Source organism: Macrobrachium nipponense, chromosome 3 (genome assembly GCF_015104395.2).
Source record: "Macrobrachium nipponense isolate FS-2020 chromosome 3, ASM1510439v2, whole genome shotgun sequence".
Classification (NCBI taxonomy): domain Eukaryota; kingdom Metazoa; phylum Arthropoda; class Malacostraca; order Decapoda; family Palaemonidae; genus Macrobrachium; species Macrobrachium nipponense.
Window position 1 is genome coordinate 74,090,461 of NC_087202.1, and position 24,824 is coordinate 74,115,284.

The 24,824-nt window shown below is 37.2% G+C and overlaps 1 protein-coding gene across 1 annotated transcript in view; it reads left to right on the forward strand.

Annotated features, from left to right (window-relative positions):
- Window positions 1-24,824, forward strand: part of LOC135221817 (neither inactivation nor afterpotential protein C-like) — a 106,492-nt gene that overhangs the window by 4,601 nt on the left and 77,067 nt on the right. The window contains 1 exon segment of the mRNA XM_064259710.1: window positions 16,852-16,997. Coding sequence (XP_064115780.1) covers window positions 16,865-16,997 — 133 coding nt within the window. The 5' untranslated portion in view covers window positions 16,852-16,864.

Genomic DNA, 24,824 nt, shown 5'->3' on the forward strand with positions numbered 1-24,824 from the left:
ATGGTTCCACTCTCAAGGTTTGGGGTAAGGTTGCATAAACTTATAGTACATGTTGAAGTTTCAAACAGATATATACACTCGGATATATAATATATATATATATATATATATATATATATCTATATAATATATATATATATATATATATATATATATATATATATAATCCGAGTGTATCTTTCTGCTTCTTGCTGCCCGAGTGGTGGCTGGGTTGGTAGGGGATCGGGAGGGTAGGGGTGTCATGACACATCCACCCCCCTTCAAACCATCAAGGTCATATATATATATAAATTCAAAAATACCAATAAAAAAGTAAGTTTCTTTTGATATCACTTATCATAGCCAACTCCTGTTAAATTTTTAAAAGAAGATTGTGGGTTCCCCACATTGCAATAGACCCAAGTTATCCAATATTAAGGCCTCGTTGTCGCTGTATAGAAAATCCTAAAGTTCTGAGAAATCTTTTGTTTGGTCTTCGTTTTTCCATTTTTCGGTATTTTAGAAATAAAATTTTCTCTCCTTCTACCTCTTCATTTTTGTTTCCTTATTCATTGGGTTCTTCTTCATCCACAGCTGTCTGAAAGACACTTTTCATCCACAACTCTCTGATAGACAGTTTTATCTTCATCCATATCTGTCTGATAGACAGTTTTATCTTCATCCATATCTGTCTGATAGACAGTTTTATCTTCATCCATATCTGTCTGATAGACAGTTTTATCTTCATCCACAGCTGTCTGATAGACACTTTTCATCCACAACTCTCTGATAGACAGTTTTATCTTAATCCATATCTGTCTGATAGACAGTTTTCTCTTCATCCAAAGCTCTCTGATAGACAGTTTTCATCCACAACTCTCTGATAGACAGTTTTATCGTCATCCATATCTTTCTGATAGACAGTTTTCTCTTCATCCACATTTCTCTTCATCCACAGCTGTCTGATAGACACTTTTCATCCACAACTCTCTGATAGACAGTTTTATCGTCATCCATATCTGTCTGATAGAGAGTTTTCTCCTCATCCACAGCTGTCTGATAGACACTTTTCATCCATAACTCTCTGATAGACAGTTTTATCTTCATCCATATCTGTCTGATAGAGAGTTTTCTCTTCATCCACAGCTGTCTGATAGACACTTTTCATCCACAACTCTCTGATAGACAGTTTAACCTTCATACATATCTGTCTGATAGACAGTTTTTACTTCATCCACAGCTGTCTGATAGACAGTTTTCATCCACAGTTTTCCCTTCATCCACAGCTGTCTAATAGACACTTTTCATCCACAACTCTCTGATAGACAGTTTTACCTTCATACATATCTGTCTCATAGACAGTTTTCTCTTCATTCACAGCTGTCTGATAGACAGTTTTCATCCACAACTCTCTGGTGACAGTTTTACCTTCATCCATATCTGTCTGATAGCAGTTTCCTCTTCATCCACAGCTGTCTGATAGATACTTTTCATCCACAACTCTCTGATAGACACTTTTCATCCACAACTCTGATAGACAGTTTTACCTTCATACAATTCTGTCTGATAGACAGTTTTCTCTCCATTCCACGAGCTGTCCTGAAGACAGTTTTCTCTCCATCCACAGCTGTCTGAAAGACAGTTTTCTCATCATACACAGCTGTGGCTAAGGTGTGTTGCTCTTCTCTGACTGCTCGTTAAGGCCTTGAGAAGAGGAACAAGGATGGGATGATTAAGTGAGGCAGCTGGTGTTCGGATTGAACATCAGGTGCTTAGGTTTAAAGGTTGGGATGAGGTGGGGTTGTATGTGGTTTAGCTGTCTCTCTCTGTTTACAGGTTTCCCTGTTTGAAGTTCAAAGAGAATGATGATTCCATCTATTGTAAGTGTTATTGGGGTTTCACTTACTTTGGGAACTCGGTTGGCACTGTTTAGGCTGTCTGAAAGGGAGGGAGAAAGATGGGTTTGGGAAGGAGGGCTGTCAATCTTAGAGGTGGACTAGGGGCTGGGATTGGAAGGAAGGGGAGAGGAAGGTTCTGAAGTGCTTGGTACTGCTTCTCTGGGCGTCGGCTTGTCGCTGGCTATCTTCTGTAGTGCTGCTTTGACTTCCCTTTGCAGCTTTGTTTAGTTATTCCAACTTCTTCGTTAGGTTTTGGAATGTGATTAGAAGGTCTTGATTTTCTCGATTTTTTCAAGTCGAAACTTGCACTTTTTGTTCCATGCATGATGTTTAAGAGAACAGTTGGGGCATTTGCTTTCAACTTGTTCTCCTCTTTTGAAGGCATCTAGGCATTGCTTAGTTTGGTGAGTTTTGCTGCATATGCCACACCTTTCGGTGGCTGTGCAGCGGTTGCTATGGTGTCCAAATTTGTGGCACTTGAAGCATCGGAGTGGCTCTGGAATGAAGGCTTCAATGGGGAATGATCCCCATATACCAAGGGAAACTTGTTTGGGGATTGCTCCTTGGAAGGTGGCAATGACTTTCCTTGTAGGAATCGTGGTTTTTCCAGATTTAATAGTGCATCTTTTTACATCTATTTTATTTTCAAGTTGTAGAATGGGGTCAAGAGGCAGAATAGCTGGATATCTGCAAATGGCTGCTTTCTTGATTTTCTCTGATGGGTCTAGCAGTGTAAGAACAGAATTCCCTCGAAGAATCTCGTCTGTGTCTCTGCTTTTTGGGGGTGATAATCATATCACCCACAAGATTTGGTCTAACAGACATTTTTAGGGTTGTGATTTTCTTTCTCCAATCTTGCTACTTCAGCATAGGAGGGTTTGTATTTTTGAAGAGGTGAAGCGGTATTTGTTGGCTTGCAAGTTTTAATCCATTGATCCAGCTTCTGCAAAGGCTTCTGATCCATAATCTAAAACTGGTGAAAGACAGTTTTGTCTTCAACCACAGCTGTCTGATAGACAGTTTTTTCTTCATCCACAGCTGTCTAATACAGTTTTTTCTTCATCCACAGCTGTTTGATACACAGTTTTCTCTCCATCCACAGCTATCTGATAGACAGCTTTCTCTCCATCCACAGCTATCTGATAGACAGCTTTCTCTCCATCCACAGCTATCTGATAGACAGTTTTCTCTTCATCCACAGCTGTCTGATAGTTATTTCTTCATCCACAGCTGTCTGATAGACGGTTTTCTCTTCATCCACACACACACACACACACACACATATATATATATATATATATATATATATATATATATATATATATATATATATATATATATATATATGTATATATATATATACATATATATATATATATATATATATATATGTGTGTGTGTGTGTGTGTGTGTGCGTGTGTTTGTGTGTACATTCTTACTTTTATACTTTAATACATACCCAGTCAAGAGAGATCTTTCCCAACACAGCCTCAGATGTATACCAAAAATAGATTATCTCTCGAGACGTTATAATTACAAATATGTTCTTTGCCGGTGACGTCATGGCAGACAGGGTTTTAGTGTGCTGTTTTTTGAGACAAGGTGCAACAGTCACTGTAAATTAAGCTGTTAGCTCTGCTCGCATTCATACCAAGAAATGAAGTGGTGCCGTTATCATTTGGGGTTCAGAAGTGAAATTGTGAAATTTTGCCAGTCTGAAAACATTCGTCAATAGATTTTTAGAAATGTCGTTCATTATTAATGATAATTGTTTTCAAAATGCTTCTTGAAATGTATTTTCCACAAGGAGCATTATCTAGCCTTGCTAGAACGACGAAAGCACTTGGAGCAACCCGCAGCCTTATTTGGTGTCGTACAAAACGTTCGCAGATAACATTACATAGCACGCATACAACGCGAGACCTAGTGCATTGACCCCACAAGAATACAACAGAAAAGCTGGCCAAGTGCAGAGGTACTTACTCCCGCGAATATGCAGACGCCATCTGCATTTCCTGCTTCCTGAAAATCATTTTGGGGGTTTCTTAAGCCATTCGCTGAATAGTCAGCTCAGGCTTGGAGGAGGGTTTCGCAGTCGTCCTGACAGCGCGCGAAAAGCACATTGGCTTCACTTCAAACTGAAGATGATCCCAGGTCACGTCCGAAGTGCGACGGCAGCTGTCAATTTCCAGTCAGGTCTTGTTCTTGTTGGGAAGAGGCAGCGGCTTTTGCAAAGGTGTAAATTGTATTTGAGAAGAAGGGAAGAGCTGCGAAGAGGAAGATTGAAAAGGAGTACTAGTTTGTTTTCGTTTTGTTTATGCGGATTCACTTTTTTTCGTTAATGTATCATATGATATATATACGACTACACACACACACACACATTATATATATATATATATATATATATATATATATATATATATATATATATATATATATGTATTATGTGTGTGTGTGTATGTACATACACATTATATATATATATAATGCCTATGCAAATAAGGAGTTGGACTCCCTCTAAGATACTGTAATGATTTTATGAATATGCATGATATATATATATATAATATATATATATATATATATATATATATACATATATACATAAACACGCTCATACACTTTTAATCGCTGCTCTCTCGAAAGTCAGTAATATATATATATATATATATATATATATATATATATATATATATATATATATAGTATATACTATGTGAGTATGTGGGTGGAATGGAGTGGGTGATCGTTTATTTACTTAGGCGTTAGTAAACTGGGATTATGTTCATGGTCGATCCCGGTCAGCCGCTCATTAATTGACCCAGCTGCGAATGGGTAGTACCAACTTCAGTTGAGATCAATGAGAAAAAGGTACTTGGTAAAAGATATGTATATATATATATATATATATATATATATATATATATATATGTGTGTGTGTGTGTGTGTGTGTGTGTGTAAATGGACTTTGTAGTGTGATCAGTAGCATTCTTGCCTACCCAGTCGGAGATCCCAGGCAAGATGGCCAATGTTACAAGCACCTTGAACCTATGGGTCTAATAGCCTCATTGTGTAAGACTTACTGAGAACTGGAAGAGCGAAATTCTATATATATATATATATATATATAGATATATATATATATATATATAAATATATTATATATATATATAATATCTATATATATATAATTTATATATATATATAAATAATATAAATAAATATATATAATATATATATATATATATCATATAATATATATATATATATAGATATATATAAATATATGTATAATATAGTAGATATGATAGTATAGTATATATATATATATATATATATATATATATAGATATATATATATATATATATATGAGAAGTTGAATTACTACACTTTTTCATCGTAGATATTTGTATTTTGACAAATGGTAATGTGCAAACTTAATTTTTGTTGAATTCAATTGAGCTTACATGCAGAAATAACGTATGTGAATTATTATGGTTTTCATATACAGCCAAATGTCCTGAGGACCAAATCAAATTCACAATTAAAATCAGGCAGCTGAGCCGATTTGCTAACTGTTGCTGCATAAATTCGACGCCTTTTTAACTCCCTAAATGCCCATTGCAAGCGATTAATTCAGTTGTTCATCTCGATGTCCAGATGATTTCCCTCTCCGGGAACCCTCACCAGGAACCACAGCTGAGTGAGTGAATGAAACGAGGCGAACCGGTTGACTTGGCGACACGATGCCAGAACAGCAACTTCTCGCCAGGCGACAGTCTTATGGCCTCCGACAGGTGTGAGGCTGCTGTTCTATCGACAGGCTCTCCTCAGATATTGTATTGTAGATGCGCCTCGGAGCCTAGCCTTTTGTCGGGGTGAACCGGTGCAGCAGTCATTTCTTGTAACAGGACCTCCATTCATATTCTCTTTCTTCCATCTTGCTTTCCACCATCTCCTGGCAATTGTTTCACAGAGTCATAGTGCCACTTCGAGGTTATCCTCCTGTTACTCCTCTAAAACCTTTTTGCTCTCAATTTCCCTATCAGCGTCGAGTGACTTCGTAGGTCCCAGTGAATCAAAGGATATTTTGCTTGTAGAATGTTTGATATGATAGTTTGATATTGCGACTGAGACGAACTTGTCATTCTCGCTTGGGAGAATAATTGGCACTACTGAGTGTGCGAAGATGGACTCGCCTCTTGAAAACAAAACTTGAGGAACACGGAGAGAAAAGTAGGTTCAGAGCTAAGAGAGCAAACATCTAAACCTGAGAAAGATTTAGTGTTGCTTGTTGGTAATTCCATATGGCATGCATGTCATTTGTTTATAATTTATATACATGAAGCGATACAACTCTCGGTAGTTACAGCTTTCTTTTTTTTTCCCCCTTTTCCATACACTCCTTTCCCACTTGGTGGGGCAGGCGCCAGAATTGTGCGACCTTCCGGTTTTCCAGCAGTCTTTAGTACCACGCCCTTTTCCTTGACCCTGACAGATGCTGTGCCCATTACAGCTGGGTGGCCTGGTCCTAGTAGGATGTAGGGTGGGAGAAAGCCTATGAGGTGGGCGGTCGGGTTGCTACAATTCTACACCACATCTATTTTTTTCTTCTCATTGATAACGGTCCTGATCGTTTACGCCGGAACAAATGTTTCCGTCCTTCACTGATGAGAGTAAACCTTCCATCCTCTGTGTCTTTGGATTCAAAATTAATTTAGAAGTATCCCGATGACTTCTGCCCGTTTCAAGTGCTCTCGCCAGAAGCATTTGAAGCCTGGCCTGCTCTCAGAGAAGAAATCTCATTTTAGATGGTGAGAAAGTCAACGAGAGAAGTCGCTTTATTGCTCTGGACGACTGCGACTGCGCTTTGGTGAACCGGGTCGGCCATGAGCAAGCGTATCCCTTAGGGGGATAGTACTGTCAGTGCAGTTCATGCGGTGCACTGTAGGCATTACTTAAGGTTCTTTGCAGCATCCCTTCGGCCCCTAGCTGCAACCCCTTTCATACTTTCTTACTTTCCACCCTCTCCCAACGGTTGATTCATAATGCAACTGCGAGGTTTTCCTCCTGTTACACCTATCAACCCCATTTACTGTCAGTTTCCATTTCAGCGCCGAATGGCCTCATAGGCTCCAGTGCTTGGCCTTTGTCCTAAATTCCATATTCAGTTCAATTCTACTATGTGCAAGCGTATTACTCCCCTTTGTCGGCGTGTGAAAGGTTTTTCACAGAATTCAGGGAAGGTGGTGTGGGTTTGTAGCGATGGTCCAGTTCTCAGAAAGCCAGTTGATCGATATAAGCTGCATTTTGTCAGAGAGCCTTAGATGTCACAGTAAGAATTCGACGACACAGGGTGTAAGGACCTCTGTACTCCTGAACAGTTCAGTATACTTCGAAAATGACCGGGATCTGTTCACTCGGATGGTGTACATCTGGCTAACTGATTTAGATAGAGAAGTGTTAATTATGGCGGCTCTCATTCTTGATATACCTTTGGATGAATGGTGACCATTGTCGTGCTCTGGTCACAGCCCGTCATCTGCTGAAGGAATACCATAAACTCGAAAGAAAACGAAGATCCAACAACATATATGCCACTTAAAGGACTATTGGGAGAAAATGCCCCACTTCAAAATATAGTAAATTATCTCAAAGAAATAAACCTGTTTTATATGATATAACACCTCTTACAATTTCATAACGTTGTACAGTAAGCGCTAAATGACCGTTACTGCCCCAGTGCTTGGTGTTACACCTAAACTTGATGAAAACCAACCAGCCCCACTTAAAAAAAGCTTCACATTGAATGGAAGTGTAGGTGCCAGCCACAATTTCCCAGTGATGGCATTTATTGTGAAAGGGTGGAGTGAAATAGAACTTCAATCTCGAAATCCGATAATAATCTCTCCGCTGCGTGGAGGCTTCCTGACCTGCATGTTGAAAGGCTTCTTCACCTGTAGATAGAGATTGAGGCCTCGCAGAGATCAGGGGAGAGAGAGAGAGAGCATCGGTGGAGCGCAAGGCCGAAGTAATTATAGTGCACCAGCGCTTTTCTGAACCAGTGAGGGGGACTTGTTATACTTATTTGAAATTGATAGATATAATAGATTAGTCGTGTGAAATGGCGTGTGGTAACCCCATCTGATTAGATATGTGTTATGTAATCAACTTGTCTGCGGCCGTTTCCAAATGACGGTTTTACACAGTGATTAATTTTGAAGTCGCCTATTACAACTTTGCATAGTAATGAATTTAAAAGTCACCCATTGAAACCTTATTCACTAATTAATTTTGAAGTCACCTATTGAAACTTTACTAATTAATTAATTTTAAAGTTACATATTGAAACTTTACACACTAATTAATTTTAAAGCCACCTATTGAAACTTTACTAATACATTCTAGTCACCTATTCAAACTTTACTAAATCGTTTTAAAGTTACATATTGAAGCTTTACACACTAATTAATTTTAAAGTCACCTATTGAAACTTTACAAATTCATTTTAAAGTCACCTATGCAAACTTTACTAACTAATTCATTTTAAAGTCACCTATTGAAACTTTACACGCTAATTAATTTTAAAGTGCCTATTACAACTTTACGGCCTCATTAATTTTAAAGTCACCTATTGACACTTTACACAGTCACCAACTTTAAAGTCACATACGACAACTTTACACACTAATTTTAAATTAGCTTATCAAAACTGTACACAGTAATTAATTTTGAAGTCGCTTTCTGCAACTTTACATAATTAATTGTAGTCACCCATTACATTTTCACGCAGTAATTAATTGTAAAGTCGCTTTCTACAACTTTACATAATAAATTTTAGTCACCCATTACATTTTCACGCAGTAATTAATTGTAAAGTCGCTTTCTACAACTTTACATATTTAATTTTAGTCACCCATTACATTTTCACACAGTAATTAATTGTAAAGTCGCTTTCTACAACTTTACATATTTAATTTTAGTCACCCAGTACATTTTCACGCAGTAATTAATTTGAAAGTCTCCGACTACATCTTCGCATATTAACATTAATTCGAGTACCAGAATCCGTTGGTTACAAAATAATTGAATGGCATCTGAATTTTAAGTAAGCCGGTAGTTTCCCTTCGTGGCACACCAGTATCCACCAGCAGTATCCTTTCATGATACACCCTTATCCACCGGCAGTATCCCTTCGTGGCACACCCGTATCCACCGGCAGTATCCCTTTGTGGCACACCAGTATCCACTGGCGGTATCCCTTCATGATACACTAGTATCCACCGGCAGTATCCCTTCATGATACACTAGTATCCACTTTGCTCTTGAGGTTTTGTCATTGTGTATGAAAGCAATTGCATCTCCCATGTCAATGTCAGTACTTTATATTCGTTTGAGGTACCACGTTATTATCATAGGTGATACCTCAATTGTCATTTATATTTACTAATAAGGGTAAGACCAATCAAAGAAACTACATTATTATTATTAGTAATAATAATAATAATATTATTATTATTATTATTATTATTATTTTTATTATTATTATTATTATTATCATCATGGGTGATATCTCAGTTGTCATTTATATATACTGTAGGGGTAAGACCAAAGAAATTATTATTATTATTATTATTATTATTATTATTATTATTATTATTATTATTATTATTATTATTATTATTATGGGCGATACCTCACCTGTCATTTATATTTACTGTAGGGGAAGACCAGTCAAAGAAATTATTATTATTATTATTATTATTATTATTATTATTATTATTATTATTATTACCGTGTTATTATCATGGGTTATACCTCAGTTGTCATTTATATTTACTATGGGGTGAGACCAGTCAAAGAAATTATTATTATTATTATTATTATTATTATTATTATTATTATTATTATTATTATTATTATTATTATTATTATTATGGGAGAAACAAATCCACAGCCATGTATATGTAAATATATTGAAAGATAAATCTGTACAGAAAGCTTTCATGAAAGTGGTCGATTTCCCTTTTCAGATTTATCTTGAAATATATGTACCTATATTACGTGATTGGGGATTTGTTTCTCCATTTTGAGGCTTATACTGCTGAATATTTTATTATTATTATTATTATTATTATTATTATTATTATTATTATTATTACTGAAAAATATTGCTGTATCACCTGCATTTAATTTGTAAAGAGTCTTCTTTATTTTTTTCTACAAACTAAATGCAGCTGATGCAACAATATTTTTCAATGATACTCGTTTGAAAGAGCGTGTCCTTATTATTATTATTATTATTATTATTATTATTATTATTATTATTATATTATTGTTATTATTATTATTATTATTATTATATTATTATTATTATTATTATTATTATTATTATCATGTTCACTGTGAAATCTCTCTTGAGAAATTCGAATTGCTTCATTAAATTTAAAGATTTCTTAATTCTCGAGAAAGAACAGGTATCGATATAATACCCCTGCTACGTGGCATGAACAATGTATGTATTACTTTATTAGTAAGTATTTCCAACAGCAGAAATTGGTATAGTGGTTAATGTCGTGAATGTCACTTAGATGTCGGGGTTCGCGTCTCCGCCAGGGCGATGAAAAAATCACTGGATTTGTATCATGATCAGTTACCGCCGCAGTGTGAGGCCTTCGGTGGGAGGTTGAAACCAATATTTTTTGGAAGCTTAAATTTCAAGTCGGTGGCCCCTTTGGTGTGCTAGTTTCGTGTGGGTAGGTCTCGTCTACTGAATAATAATAATAATAATAATAATAATAATAATAATAATGATACATGCTTTGTTGAAAATAATGGCAGCTTTCAATGAGTTAATCGTATGCAGGGTCTTTTAAATTATTCTGATAATTCGTTTATCTGATTCTGCTAGCTTGTTGGATTTCTACTAAAAAACCTACCTGAGTCAGAAAAACGAATTATCAGAAGACCTGAAAAGAATCTCTGTATGGGATTAATTCGTTGAAAGCTGCCATAATTTTCAACAAAGTAATTATAATGATAATATGCATTTCCGGAACGCATAATTATCCGCAGTGTCCTGTTTCAAGATCTGAAAGACTGGGGTTTCTTTGGTTTTCGAAGTCTTATTCAGAGATTCTTCATAATGCTTGCGTAAGGAATTGTTGTTTATCAAAATGAATTTCCGTTATTCATTATTACATTACTATTCATTCTGTTCATTATAGCCTTGAAATTCATGACGTAAGCAAATAATAATTTTGTTGAGAGAGAGAGAGAGAGAGAGAGAGAGAGAGAGAGAGAGAGAGAGAGAGCTACACCGACGCACATTTACGCATGGATGACTGATTACGTTTTCAGTCGAGATCTACGGTCGAGGATTTAGCTGTCGTGTACGACAACCCTTGTTGACTGATTTATAAAGGGCCTGCCAGTAGCGGCATTTCTTTGAAGTGTGTAGCTTGCCATGATGTATATAACTTGGGGAATTCCGTTCGTAGCCTGATACCACAGCGCAAAGAGAGAGAGAGAGAGAAAAAAAAAAACATTGAACCCGTAGTAGTTATCATTTTTATGAAATAGTGACGTTTGTCGGTCACCCGGTGATCTGGATAGTCTTGTTAATTGTATCTCAGGAGGAGCAGCCAAATGTACCTCGGAGCCTAGAGAGAGAGAGAGAGAGAGCGAGGAAGAGGATCGAGGAGAGAGAGAGAGAGAGAGAGAGAGAGAGATCAGCAAGCAAACAGGCACAGCAACATCCATTGTAAATGGTATAGGTCTATTGATAGATAGAGGAAGTTAGCGTAAGGTTTTCCATTCTTACTGTAGTAGATTCACATCAACCGTACATTTGATGTCTAGGCCAGTCCCTTACGACGCTCCTGATTGGCTGTTGATAATCCAGTCACAGGGCTGCTGAAAACTCTGTCTCTCTCGAGAGTTCACATAGGCAGGATGTGTGTTCCTCCTCTCCTGAGGAAGAACACACATCCTGCCTATGTGAACTCTCGAGAGAGACAGAGTTTTCAGCAGCCCTGTGACTGGCTTATCAACAGCCAATCAGGAGCGTCGTACGGTTGATGTGAATCTACTACAGTAAGAATGCCTCAGGAGAGGTGGAACACACATCCTGTCAATGTGAACACTCGAGAGAGACTGAGAGTTTTCAGCCCTGTCATTGGCTTATCAACAGCCAGTCAAGAGCGTCGTAAGGGACTGGCCTAGACATCAAATGCACAGTTGATGTGAATCTACTATAGTTGCATTTGAGGCAGGGGTAGGGTCGGCGTAATTTACATTCGTTGCACCGGGAGGGATGCCCTAGCCCTAACTTGTTTGGCCTTCCGTTTATTTCGGTAATGTTATTTTTCTAGCGGTTCCAACTACAAGCAGCCCTTGACACTTGGTCTGCTAGTTAATGGGGAAGGAATAATGCGTACACCTAGCAGTTCCGAAGTAAAAATCACATTCATGGGAGGAAAAACCCTCGCTGAAACAACATAATTCCACCGTCTCAGTGGCATGATCGGCTTGGTGTTGGCCTGTCACCTCGGCCGCGAGTTCGATTCTCGGGCTTTCCACTGAGGCGTCAGATATGTGTATTTCTGTTGATAGAAGTTCACTCTCGACGTGGTTCGCAAGTCACGTAAAGCCGTTAGTCCCGTTGCTGAATAAACACTGGTTCCATGCAACGTAAAAATAACATACAAACAAACAAACAAACAAGAAACTACATATTAGTATTGAGTACAAGTGAACTATCAGATATAGAATATTAAATGCACCACAGCTACAATTCATCGATAATGTTTTAATTTCACTTTGCACCAAACTAAGTCATCTTGATTTTTGTTTCCAATTAGTTTTACAAGTTAGAGAATGCTACTTCTATCAGGAAACTGTTACAACATTGGCTGTCGTGATTACCAGATTAGCCTGTAAAATCCATTACGTCCAGAAACAAGAATTAGGAATATTTTCTACTCTTAAAGTTGAAGAAGTGGGAGTTTGGTCATTCTCAACGTGAAATATAAGCAGGAAACACGAAGATATTTTTGCACGAAATATTTATGAGAGCATCAACAGCTGACGCTCTGAAGATGCTAATTAAGCTGGAGTTAATGGTAGGGATTTGCAAAGAACTGAAAGCCGTTCAAACGGCATAAATTAGAAGTTATAGGCAAAAGGATGAATAGATATTTAGCAACTGCTGAAAAATAATAAGTGTTAAGATGTGCTATAACTATAAAGCAACCTTCAACACACATAGCCGGTGGTCCGAAGTTCGATTCTCGGCTCGGCCAACGCGGAACCAGAGGAATTTATTTCTGGTGATAGAAATTCATTTCTCGATACAATGTGGTTCGGATCCCACAATAAGCCGTAGGTCCCGTTGCCAGGCAACCAACTGGTTCTTAGTTATGTAAAAATATATCTAATCCTTCGGGCCAGCCCTAGGAGAGCTGTTAATCAGCTCAGTGGTCTGGTAAAACTAAGATATACTTAACACACATAGAGAGCAAATTATATGCAAGAAAATTATTGAAATAAAACGAAAAAAACATAAAAGTAACAATAAATTATAATTTATTTTCACTTTTCTGTTTTTTTTTTTTATTTATTTTAAGCCTTCCCTCAGGACAACGACGTGTTTTCTGTTTGCTCTTTACTTCAGGTAAACTTAACCCGCACTCATATCTTTTCAAGTCAGACCCCTTTTATCCTCACTTGCTGTTACGCCGCTCTAGGGAACAACATGATTTTTTGAAGTTTTCTGGAATAGAAAAGTATTGAGATGGCTCTGTCTGTCTGTCCGCCCCCAGATCTTAAAAACTACCGAGGCTAGAGGGCTGCAAATTGATATGTTGCTCATCCTCCTTCCAGTCATCAAACATAAGAAATTGGAGCCCTCTAGATTCAGTAGTTTTGATTTTATTTAAGATTAAATTTGACCATAATCGCGTGTCAGACAGCGATATAGGACGTACCACCACCGGCACGTGGTTAAAGTTTTATGGGCCGTGGCTCACAGCATTATACCGAGACTCCCCAGAGATAATTCTGTTGTCGGTGGCCTTGATTATACGCTGTACAGAAAAATCGACTACGCCGAAGATACTTCGGCGTTTCTTTTACTTCTTTTTAATGCTGTCACATTATTACTGTTTTCTTATGGCTCTTCCCCTCATTTCTTTTATATTTTGTTTTCAGTTTTGTACCTGATCGTGGCATAGAACTAAGCGTTAAAATCTCCCCCTGTTTTCATTGTTCACCCGGTTTGATAAGGGACATTATTAGTTCTGTCTTATAGAAACAGAGTCCTGATTCTCATATCCGTAAAAGCTCTTCATGGTCTAAATGTTTCATAGTTCCACTTGAACGGTACTTAGCTGAATTTGCAACCGTGTCTCTTGGCTCAGTTTTGTTTGGCCTATGAGATACGAATGCCACGAAGTCGACTTTCCATTTGATCATTATCTTTTCTTTTTACTCTTGTGGATTCCTTTGTTTCGTAAGGATAAAGAATTCCAAAATTTTATTTTAGGTTATTCATAAATAAACTTGGCCGGGTTTATTTTAAAAACACTTTTCTTGAAATGGTTTCTTCTGCTTCATTTGGAGTTACTAATTCCAACTTTTCCTTTTGGAATTATGGAAATAAACGTTTTTTCTTATTTCTGCTTCCGATCTGATGTTTAATCCGCACTTGTTTCGAAATTTATATGTATATATATTACTTTTTTCATCATATACCTTTTTCATTTCTGGAAAGTGGGGTAAATAGTTAGGCCTTCTGTCTATCCTCTAAACAAGCTTATATATATATATATATATAATATAATATATATATATATATATATATATATATATATATATTGTAATGGTCTCGTTATTAGAGACCAGCAGGTTCAAAATAAAAACAAGAAATTGGGCTGGAATGACTGACGAAAAGCAAGACAAATCAAGGAGGAGGACTGAACAATAAACAAAAATAACCTAAATAATAATTTATTTACAGGTTGTTACATTATTTGCAAGTGAGAAAAGGTTTTGGGTGGCGAAAATACACAATGATTAGTTATCAAAATAATCCATAAATATATAAACAATCAAATCCATCAGAAATAAAATATAAGTGAACATTACACTAAATTAGAGCCATACACTTGTTCGACACCACAATAAGCATAATGATGCAAATCACTAACATCATTATCAGAGCCATACACTTGCTCGACACCAAAAATAAAAGATTTGAATAAAAACAGGCAATCACACTAACAGCATAAATAATCACAATAACAAAAATAATAATACATAATACCCAAGCAGCAAAATACACAGACAAATTCACAAGAATTGTCGAAAACACAAACGGATGAGACCTCATCCTCCTGCAGAAGTCACAAATGACTTCCAGCTGCTCCAATACTGCCATGCTGCTGCTGTTGCCTTCTCAGCCGAGGTTTTCCAGAACCTCTCAGGTCGCCATCCAAAACCTGTCTGCAGCTTGTCACTCACACACGCCAAAAGTAACCTCGTCACCATGACGATAAATACTGACGAGTAAGGGAAACAATGCAACAATCGTAACAATTGTTTAAAACAAATAACGACTAATCGTTACAATATGAATAATTATCACATCACCGTGATTCCTATAAATTATTCGAGCTACAAATGTCCTTTAATATCTAATTCGCTCTACCTCGGAATTAATATATTTTCATATATGAAACCGAAGGGGAATTTTTTAGTTGATAATTTCGTCCTCTCGTGGGTTTGAACCACCGCCCAGCCGACAGAGAAGAAATCAGGACTTCAGTGATGTTATCGATTCGGCTAACAAGTGAGGTTATAAGTTTACCTATATGAAAATATATTAATTCGATGGTAGAGCGAATTAGATATTAAAGGATATTTGTAGCTCGAATAATTTATAGGAATCACGGTGATGTGATAATTATTGATAATATGGCTACGTGCAGCAAACGCTCGAATTTGTTAACATGGTAGAGGGGGTTGGATATCGATTCTAATTACGATTAGCCGAGTTTGACGGTGATTTGCAAGGTCGGAGCCGGTATAAACTTATAACCTCACTTGTTAGCCGAATCGATAACATCACTGAAGTCCTGATATCTTCCCTGTTTGCTGGGCGGTGGTTCGAACCCATGAGAGGACGAAATTATCAACTAAAATATTCCCCTTCAGTTTACATATATGAAAATACATTAATTCCGAGATAAAGCGAGTTAGATATTAAAGGACATTTGTAGCTCGAATAATTTATATATATAGATATATATATATATATATATATATATATATATATATAAATAAAGGTTTTTTTGCCACGAAGGAAAAAAATGAAAAAACGAGTTGGCCGAGTACTTTCGGTCCTATTCGGACCCTTTACTGAGGCATACTGATTTTACAAAGAACACCATAGTCAAAAGAAGGCTTAATATACAAACTGACACTACCAAATTAGCCATAAGGGCGATTTGGTAGTGTCAGTTTGTATATTAAGCCTTCTTTTGACTTTGGTGTTCTTTGTAAAATCAGTATGCCTCAGTAAAGGGTCCGAATAGGACCGAAAGTACTCGGCCAACTCGTTTTTTCATTTTTTTCCTTCGTGGCAAAAAACCTTTATTTATACATAGCATCATGTTTTATATACTTCGTGATCAAGTTATTCATATATATATATATATACGTAGTATATATATATATATATATATATATATATATATATATATATATATATATATGTTCTTGACAGAAAACCATAAGACTTTATTCGTCTATAGGAAAGATTCAATTTCCCATTAGAAAGGTGTCAGTGAGAACCACCTTTATTTCGTATATGTTTCGAATATTTTGTGAGAAACAAGTGACAAACTACTGAAAGAGTACATTTTTGCTTTTATTTTATTATTTATTATTGTTAATTTTTTTTTTTTGCAGATAAATCGCCATCATGTCGTACGAGGCATTGAGTAAATTCTTAGACTTCACCAGCATACCTGACCCAGGATCTCGGTTCACCCTGCAGGATGTCATTGCCACCGGCACTTACGCAGAGGTCCGTCTGGCCCTGGACACCGAGAACGGTAAGTCACGGCTCTTGCTTGTTTGTTGTTGTAGATTAAGCTGACCTCATGCCAGCACGGGCTCTTGTTCATAGAGCAGCCCGAAGCTTGTTTGGGTGATGAGTAGCGACCGTTTCTTTATTCTTCAGGGACATTTCAGTTTTAATTGACCACTCTTGAATTGATTAGAAAATGTTGCATGAAAATAAAACTTGAAAATAAAACTACGAAGAGGCGAATACTCGAGCTTTTTAATAGTTTTCTGAAAAGAAAGCTATTGTGCCTGCTTTCTCTGTCCATCCGCACATTCTCTCTCTCCGCCCTCAGAGCTTAAAAACTACTGAGGCTAGAATAGAGGGCTGCGAATTGGTGCGTTGATCGTCCACCCTCCAATCATCAATCTAATCGTCAGAAATAAATTCCTCTGGTTCCGCATTAGCGGCCGCGGGGAGCGAACCCGGGCTGTCTGTTGAAGGTACCTGGGATATCTCAAAGAGGAAATCGGGCTGGAAGTTACCTGAGGAGGAGATCTCTGGTGTGAATGTTCATCAGTTGAGTTAGGATCGGCCGATTCCTTACATAGTCAATGGGTGAAACCTCTTGAAAGAAAGAAACGGCATCAGGAACCTCGTCGTTGCGATGCCAGCAAGAACTAACAAATCAATCAGTCTTAAAAGAAAGATTTGCAGCCTCGAGTCGCAAGCAGCGATGCCGTTTTTTCTTCTGATTGTTTTTACGTTATTTATGATTTAATGGCTAGAATGCAGAAAAAAGTATTTTTTGACGAAGAAAAATAAAGGATTTCAATAAAATACTTTTATATAAATAAGCAGGATATGTTTTATAACCTTATTTTCATAATAAAACATAAAAAGGCAAAGTGAAGAATTTTATTCCTCAGTGCCGTGGCCTGTGGTCGGAAAAGCCACGGAGGGTTGCCAGATGTCACTAGAAAGACACACTAGTAGACGAAATTCCTCAAAACAGCAACACTCGCAAAACGCTTCATTTTTAACCACGTTGGTTTGTGATTATATATAGTTATTGGTATTCAGTCCTTTGTCCAGACTTTCTGTGAAGGACTATGTTGATCGTTCCACCCAAGATGACACCAGAAAAACAGTCTGGTTACGAGTCTTTCGCTGGGGTCATAAGGGATAACCTGTTAGACTTACTTTTTTCAATTAGTTGTTTTCAGCATTATAACCGTACTGATGAGAGAGAGAGAGAGAGAAACTTTACTTAAAAGGTTATGGAACAAGTCTGGTATAATTTTGCTGATATTTCTTTTCCCCTAGTGTTAAGTAACAATGACTGAGCTCTACCGTAGACGCTCGCATTTCAAATATTTTTTAGAATAATTGTCAATATTAGAAGTTGAAAGCTAAATGCGTTTATAAATGGAAGGATGGGGAACCATGCAGGAAAGCTATTGGTTTTGTGTGCAGCCATAAGATATGCTGTAAGGAAAAAAATAATACAGAAAAAAAGTCATTCGAGCAGTATTCCTCTCTTCCCTGCGAGGGCTCCGTGGAGTCTTCACAACTTTTATGGCCTCGTAGATGCCTCACATTCATGACAACCTCCAGGGTTTTTTTTTCCAGGAAATTCCTTCTGTGCAGCGCTAAGAACGTTCCTTGTGACCAGATGTAGATTCCTTCGACTGCATTTTATCATTTGTTGGTTTTGTTTGAGATTTGGGGTTACGTAGCTTCGCGCGGAATGGTTAATGCTCAGTTTATACAACGGAAATCTAGTTATCGCATTATTACATTTTTTATTAGGATTAGTTTGCTGAGGCTAGAGTAATCGTACACGTGTCGAAAATTACGGCTTATGGATGTTGCAAGTATTCTGTCGTGAAACAAGAGACACCAATAAATCCAAAAGATTATGAGATAGCTCGTGGTTATGTTTTTTGGTATTGAAAAACTTTTGTTATCCTCATTTGAAATTGAAATTGCAAAAAAAAAAAAAAAAAAAAAAATCATGGTAATAAGACCGAGACGTCCTTGTTAGAATTACGGCTTATGGATGTTGCAAGTATTCTGTCGTGAAACAAAGAGGCAACAATAAATAAAAAAGTTTATGATATAGCTCGTGCTCCTTTTTTTTTATTATTGAAAAATTTTGGTTATCCTCATTTGAAATTGTAAAAAAAAAAAAAAAAAAAATCAAGGTAGAGACCGAGACGTCCATGTCTCTCCACATCAGACTCATTTCTGAAAAAAAAAAAGCTAATGAATCAACCTTTCGAGTTAGGCTAACCAGTCTTAAAACGATGCAAAGTACAGGTCTCAGGGAAAATGTAGAAAATAGTAACTTTCTAGAAGTGAATGCTACCAGGGACTACTCAAGTAAGTTGACTCTTGAGTGCCTTCAGTGCCCACCGACTTGATAACCCTGACTCGCTCAAGTCCGTCGAAACGTGACCTCATGTGGTATGGTACAGTATGCAGCAAAACTCGTGTGACTTTTTTATTTTTGTACTGGACAAGCGTTGTTCTCAAGTTGCCACTTAGTATTAAATCTCGTATTTTATAAACGTGTATATATGAGGAAAAGTTGGTCACTTGTTATATAGAATCTTATAATTGAAATATATTGGAACCTGAAAACCAAAATATTTCACGCTACAATATTTCTGAACGAAAACTAAATACGTTACTGTAGCATGAAAACCTCAGATCACCGTGACTTCCATGAGTCGTGTGGAATCGTCAGTCTGGACACTGTGAAAGAGGACATCGCGATGGAGAGCAAGAGAAAAGTTGAGCAGAGCATAGTCTAATGATAAAAATGGGTGCATTTGGGATATGAATTCGAAGTTATTACTTTTAGCTTTTGTGGCTTTGTGTATAAAGCAAATGTTAGTCGAGATCATGATTTCGATACTTGCAATAAATTATGGCTTAGGCTTAGGTTATAGCTAGTGCTACATAAGTCTAGTCTCCGAGGGGTTTCTTCAGTTTGAAGAAAAGTAAATAAATAAATAACTGAATAAATAAGCGAGTGTGAAGAGTAATCTTCGCTATTAGAAACACAACTAATTTATATTATTTTACTTTTACTTTAGGAATGGAAGACTATAATCAGGTCGGATATTATCAGCTACAACTGTCGAGTGCAGATTCTACAGAATGACAACTGCAACGTATTATAAACAATAATGGCTAGGCCAATGCTATTGGCTTTATAACATACTGGGCTATATTCCAGACAGCAACAAGTTGCATCAAATCTTTGTAACTTATGAAGGGTGTCTATAAGACCATAAAGCAGGATTTGTGAAATTCTTCCACAGTCTTGGTGTGGTATACTTCCGTCATTATTTTCTTCATAGGCCTATAGGCTTAATGAGAATGATATAATCGAGAAGCGCGAAGTGCACTTGGCCTACGGGTAATAAGGCAAGCTAAGCCATTGGCGGGCCACTATGCACCCTTCACCAGTTGGGTCTAATGAAATCTTAGGTAGATCTCAAGAAATGTAACTTAGTAAAGGCATTAATAAACCAAGCAGCAAACAATGAATATGATTGATAATAAAAACGGTATAGGTTAAGTAAATGGTATACCAATATAATTATTTTTAAAAAAATACGTATAATTCTTTGAAATACATAGGTCCCTGTGAAAAATAATATACAAATTCCAGCAAAACAAATAGAGTAAACACAACCTCGTCTTTTAAAACACGTCATACATATATAGCTACACATACATACATACATACAGAGAGAGAGAGAGAGAGAGAGAGAGAGAGAGAGAGAGAGAGAGAAGAGAGGGTTAATTAATATTTAGTATGTGAGCCTAGGTTGTCTATTACCGAATTAAGCCGTCTAGGAATACTGTCAACCAGTCTACTGCAAATATTTTCCCCACGCATTGACTCCCACACTGACAAGCAATGGCTTATGATGGCTTGTTTACTGTTCAGAACGGAGCCATCCCATTCCTTTGTCATAATGGCCCATAAATTTTCAATGGGATTGAGATCCGGAGATTTTGCAGGCCAGTCGATCCGAATAACTTCTGGATGCTGCTGTAACCACTTTCTTACTGGCATGCTATTATGAACAGAGGAGTTGTCCATTGCCAAGAATATGGGCAACGGTTCCGGAATCAGTAGCATCCTAACAGATGGAATCAGCACCTCGTCAAGAATGTCAACATACTGCCTGCCATTTAATCGCTCATGGATTGGCACTAAAGCACCTGGTCCGCAAGACGCCATCCAACCAAAAGGCCAGCGGTTATCCTCCCACTTCGTCGATTTGGTTCTACATATTTATCCTCAAATCTGAAAAAAATAGAGAGAAGGATTTAGAGAAAATATAAATTTACAGATATTCGGAGAGAAACAATGACAGTGGGCTTACTTTTAAATATAAAAGAAACTGTTTTAACTGCAGTTCTTCCTCTCATCAATAGATCTTATGGATTAGAAAAAAAGAACTGGCGCTTTTATTAAGCCATACTTTCAGTAATATTTGCTATAACACCGAACTTTTAACTTTTAAGACTTGAAGTGCATTGTTAAGAAAACACTGTAAGGTTATTCTATAAAACTATGTAATATATTATATATATATATATATATATATATATATATATATATATATATATATACAGTTCTTTAATATGCATTTAACCAAAACTTATTTAAATATTAGAAACAGCTACGTCAGTTGTATTTTCTGCCAGACTTAGTTTTACAGTGAAATAATTAAAAGAAATCTTTGGTTGTAGGCCTAATAGTATATATTATGAATTCGGAAAAGAGGCATAAGGAAAGTTGTCATAGCATAGTAACCTTAAACGACTTTTAAGTCAGTGCAATGTGTATTCAAACATTCACGAGACTCGAAGGAAAGCTAGCACGAACTTCCTCTGCGACTGGTTTCCCGCCAAGCAACACTTCGAAGCGCAGGCGGTCGAAGCGGAGGCGGGATTTTATAGACATTTAAACTGCTTCCTCAGTAATGACAATTCCCAACTCCCACCCTAGGTCAGATTAATTTATATCTTCTCTTGCATTATTTCTCCTGATTACATCGTAACTTCCATTAAAGATATTTGTCAGCAGGTTTAAAAACCAGTGTAAGAGGAATTACTATTCATTAAAGCTTTAGCATATATACAGACTAGGCCTATAATACAAAGTATATCACACCTAGGCTACCACGTAAAAATATAAGGCAAAATAAGTAAATGTTCATTACTGGTTTTCCTGGACGCCAGCAGTGCAGTCTTCCCTGTTGGTCGTTGCAAAAAGTCTTCTCGTCACAAAATATAACAGTTTCCCAAAACTGCTCGCTCTTGGACAGATATTCGAGCGCAAACCCGAGACGATGGTCCATATGCGTCTGTGTAAGTAGAGGCTTGAGCGCAGGTTTCCTACATAGAAGACCAGCTTCTCGAAACCGACGTCTTACAGTGTCAACTGATGTTTGTATATTTGTTTCTCGTTTCACTGAAAATGATGACGAAAACGGGTGTTTGGTTATAAAGTTAATTAACACTTCGTCTTCTTCTGCGGTTGTGCAGCGGGGTCTCCCAGATCTAGGGTGGCTTTTCAATCCTTCTCCGTCGTTGTATCGTTTTAGCCATCTATACACAGTTGTCTTGTTAATATTAAGACGATTAGCTATGTCTTTTTTTGAAAATCTGGCGAGATGCAGCTCAACTATAGCTCTCCTTGTTGGGGGTGACGTTTCCGGTCGCTGTCGGGTTGCTCCAACCATGTTTGGCAAATGACCACAGTTGACGTCATGTTAGGCCACGCCCACAACTACATCTCCGTTACGTTCATTACATTAAATAAATTACTATGATGGCTAACATGTAAAATTCGTTTAATATTTACGTCTTTTCATATTTACCATGATTAAAAACTAAGGTGTTAATGTTTTTTCTAATGACCTAGCTATGATTTTGATAAAAAATATATAACATTATACTATAAAACCATGCTAAATGAACTGGATCTTTTTATGAGCGAAGTTCCAAAATGTTTCGCCGTTGCAATTCAGTGTCATTAGAAATGTGAAGAAGGTAAGAGTTGCCAGTTAGTCACTTTTTGAACGAAAATCACTGAAATCGGGTCACTCGAGTTTTGCTGCATACTGTACCTGTTGTGTTATACGTCATGTAGTACCTGTTGTGTTTGAGAGAATGTAACAAGAAGCGGCGACATTACGACGGAATTACAGTGGTTTTAGGTTGGTTAGATAGCTGGGCTGTAGTGCACTAGACTGGGCAGCATGTAATTCAGTCTTAGAAGGGTGAATGATCTTAGAAAACAACCCTTCCTACCCCCAGACGTGGGAATAGACCATAAGTCTTGCAGAAAAAGCTCGCGAGGCATATATGGAGAATTTTTTGGCCCAGCATATTTCATATTTTTGTCAGCCCGTCACCCAGACATGTGAAGGAAACCTTATATCTTTACCAAAATACTGTCAGGGCTTAGAGGCTGTTACCAAATTCTCAGACATGACTGGAAGAGAAGAAAGAATACTCGACAAATGTATATGAATGACATTTGTTATACAACTACTGAAAATGCCCACATTTACTTTATTCTATTTAGAGATAATATCCTTGGTGCATTGATGATAGGTACTGTATTTGTATATAAAGAAGATGAGTTTCACTAGGGAAATGATAAAGACGGGAAGGTTAGAAGAGAGTAGACTCCCCTGATCAGCACAGGATGAGAACGGGTGTACAGTAAAGTAGCATCCAGGAAGAAGGCAAAATTCTGAGTAAAAGTAAAGATATAAGGTTTGTGTTCTCGTAAGATATTGATGAAGAGGCGGAAAAGTGTACTACCCCAGATATGGATTCGTTACTGACACACTTGACATTGAAAAATCGCATAGGTATTTATCATGGTCAAGCAAAAAGTACACGGGTATGTTAGGAGAATTGGGACAAGAAAAGAATTTTTCTGATTCAGAGTAGAATTACAGACGCGTGTAGTTTCTTATCTCTCAGGTACGTTTTCTGGTACTTGAAAACATCAATAAATTTTGATTGACAGAAGAAGAATCCTTTGAAAACTAGAAGTCTGATTTTGTTTAACGTTGAAACTGAAGCATGGTCAGATGAGGGAAAAATCAGCATGTGTAAAATCTAGGTTGTGAGACCTGGATGCTGGCTAAACGTCAGTAACAGAGAATACTGATTTTTGAAAATAACCTGCGTAGAATAACAGGTCCCTTTTACGACATAAATGAAGGTGTTGGAAGAAGAAGGCATAGCAAAGAAATGAGAGATTTAACCATGCATCCTCTAATAATTATTGGCTATGTAAGATCGCAGATGATACGCTGCGCTGGTTACATATGTAGTTAGGATGGAGGAGGGTAGAGTGCCCTAATTGATTATGGAAGGGTCAGTAGGAGGGAGGAGACCGGTGGGGAGACCGAGGATGAGATGGAAAGATAATGTCCAGAGATATCAAGAGAATAATTTAGAGAGGAGGATCCTCAGAATAACTGGAGAGATGAAGCACTTAACAGGGAAACGCGGAGAGGTCTGGCGCAAGCTGCTATGCAAGAGGCCCAAAAGCCACCGGAGTGAGTGAATTGTAGATGTAGTATTTAGCAAATAGATCATAATTGCCTCGTCGTCTGTTTCAACCTTTTAATGTAAAGGAATACCCATTTCTCTTGTGATGAACTGAGCTGTCGCTGGTAGTTTTATACCTGTCCGTAGATAATTGAATGTTGTGAATGTTGTCTGGGTTCACTGGACATGTTATTCTTTTATAAGTAACCAGAGAAGACAAACCAGATTATATACTCCGCCCCGCCCCCAAACACATGCACAAAAAAGGAGA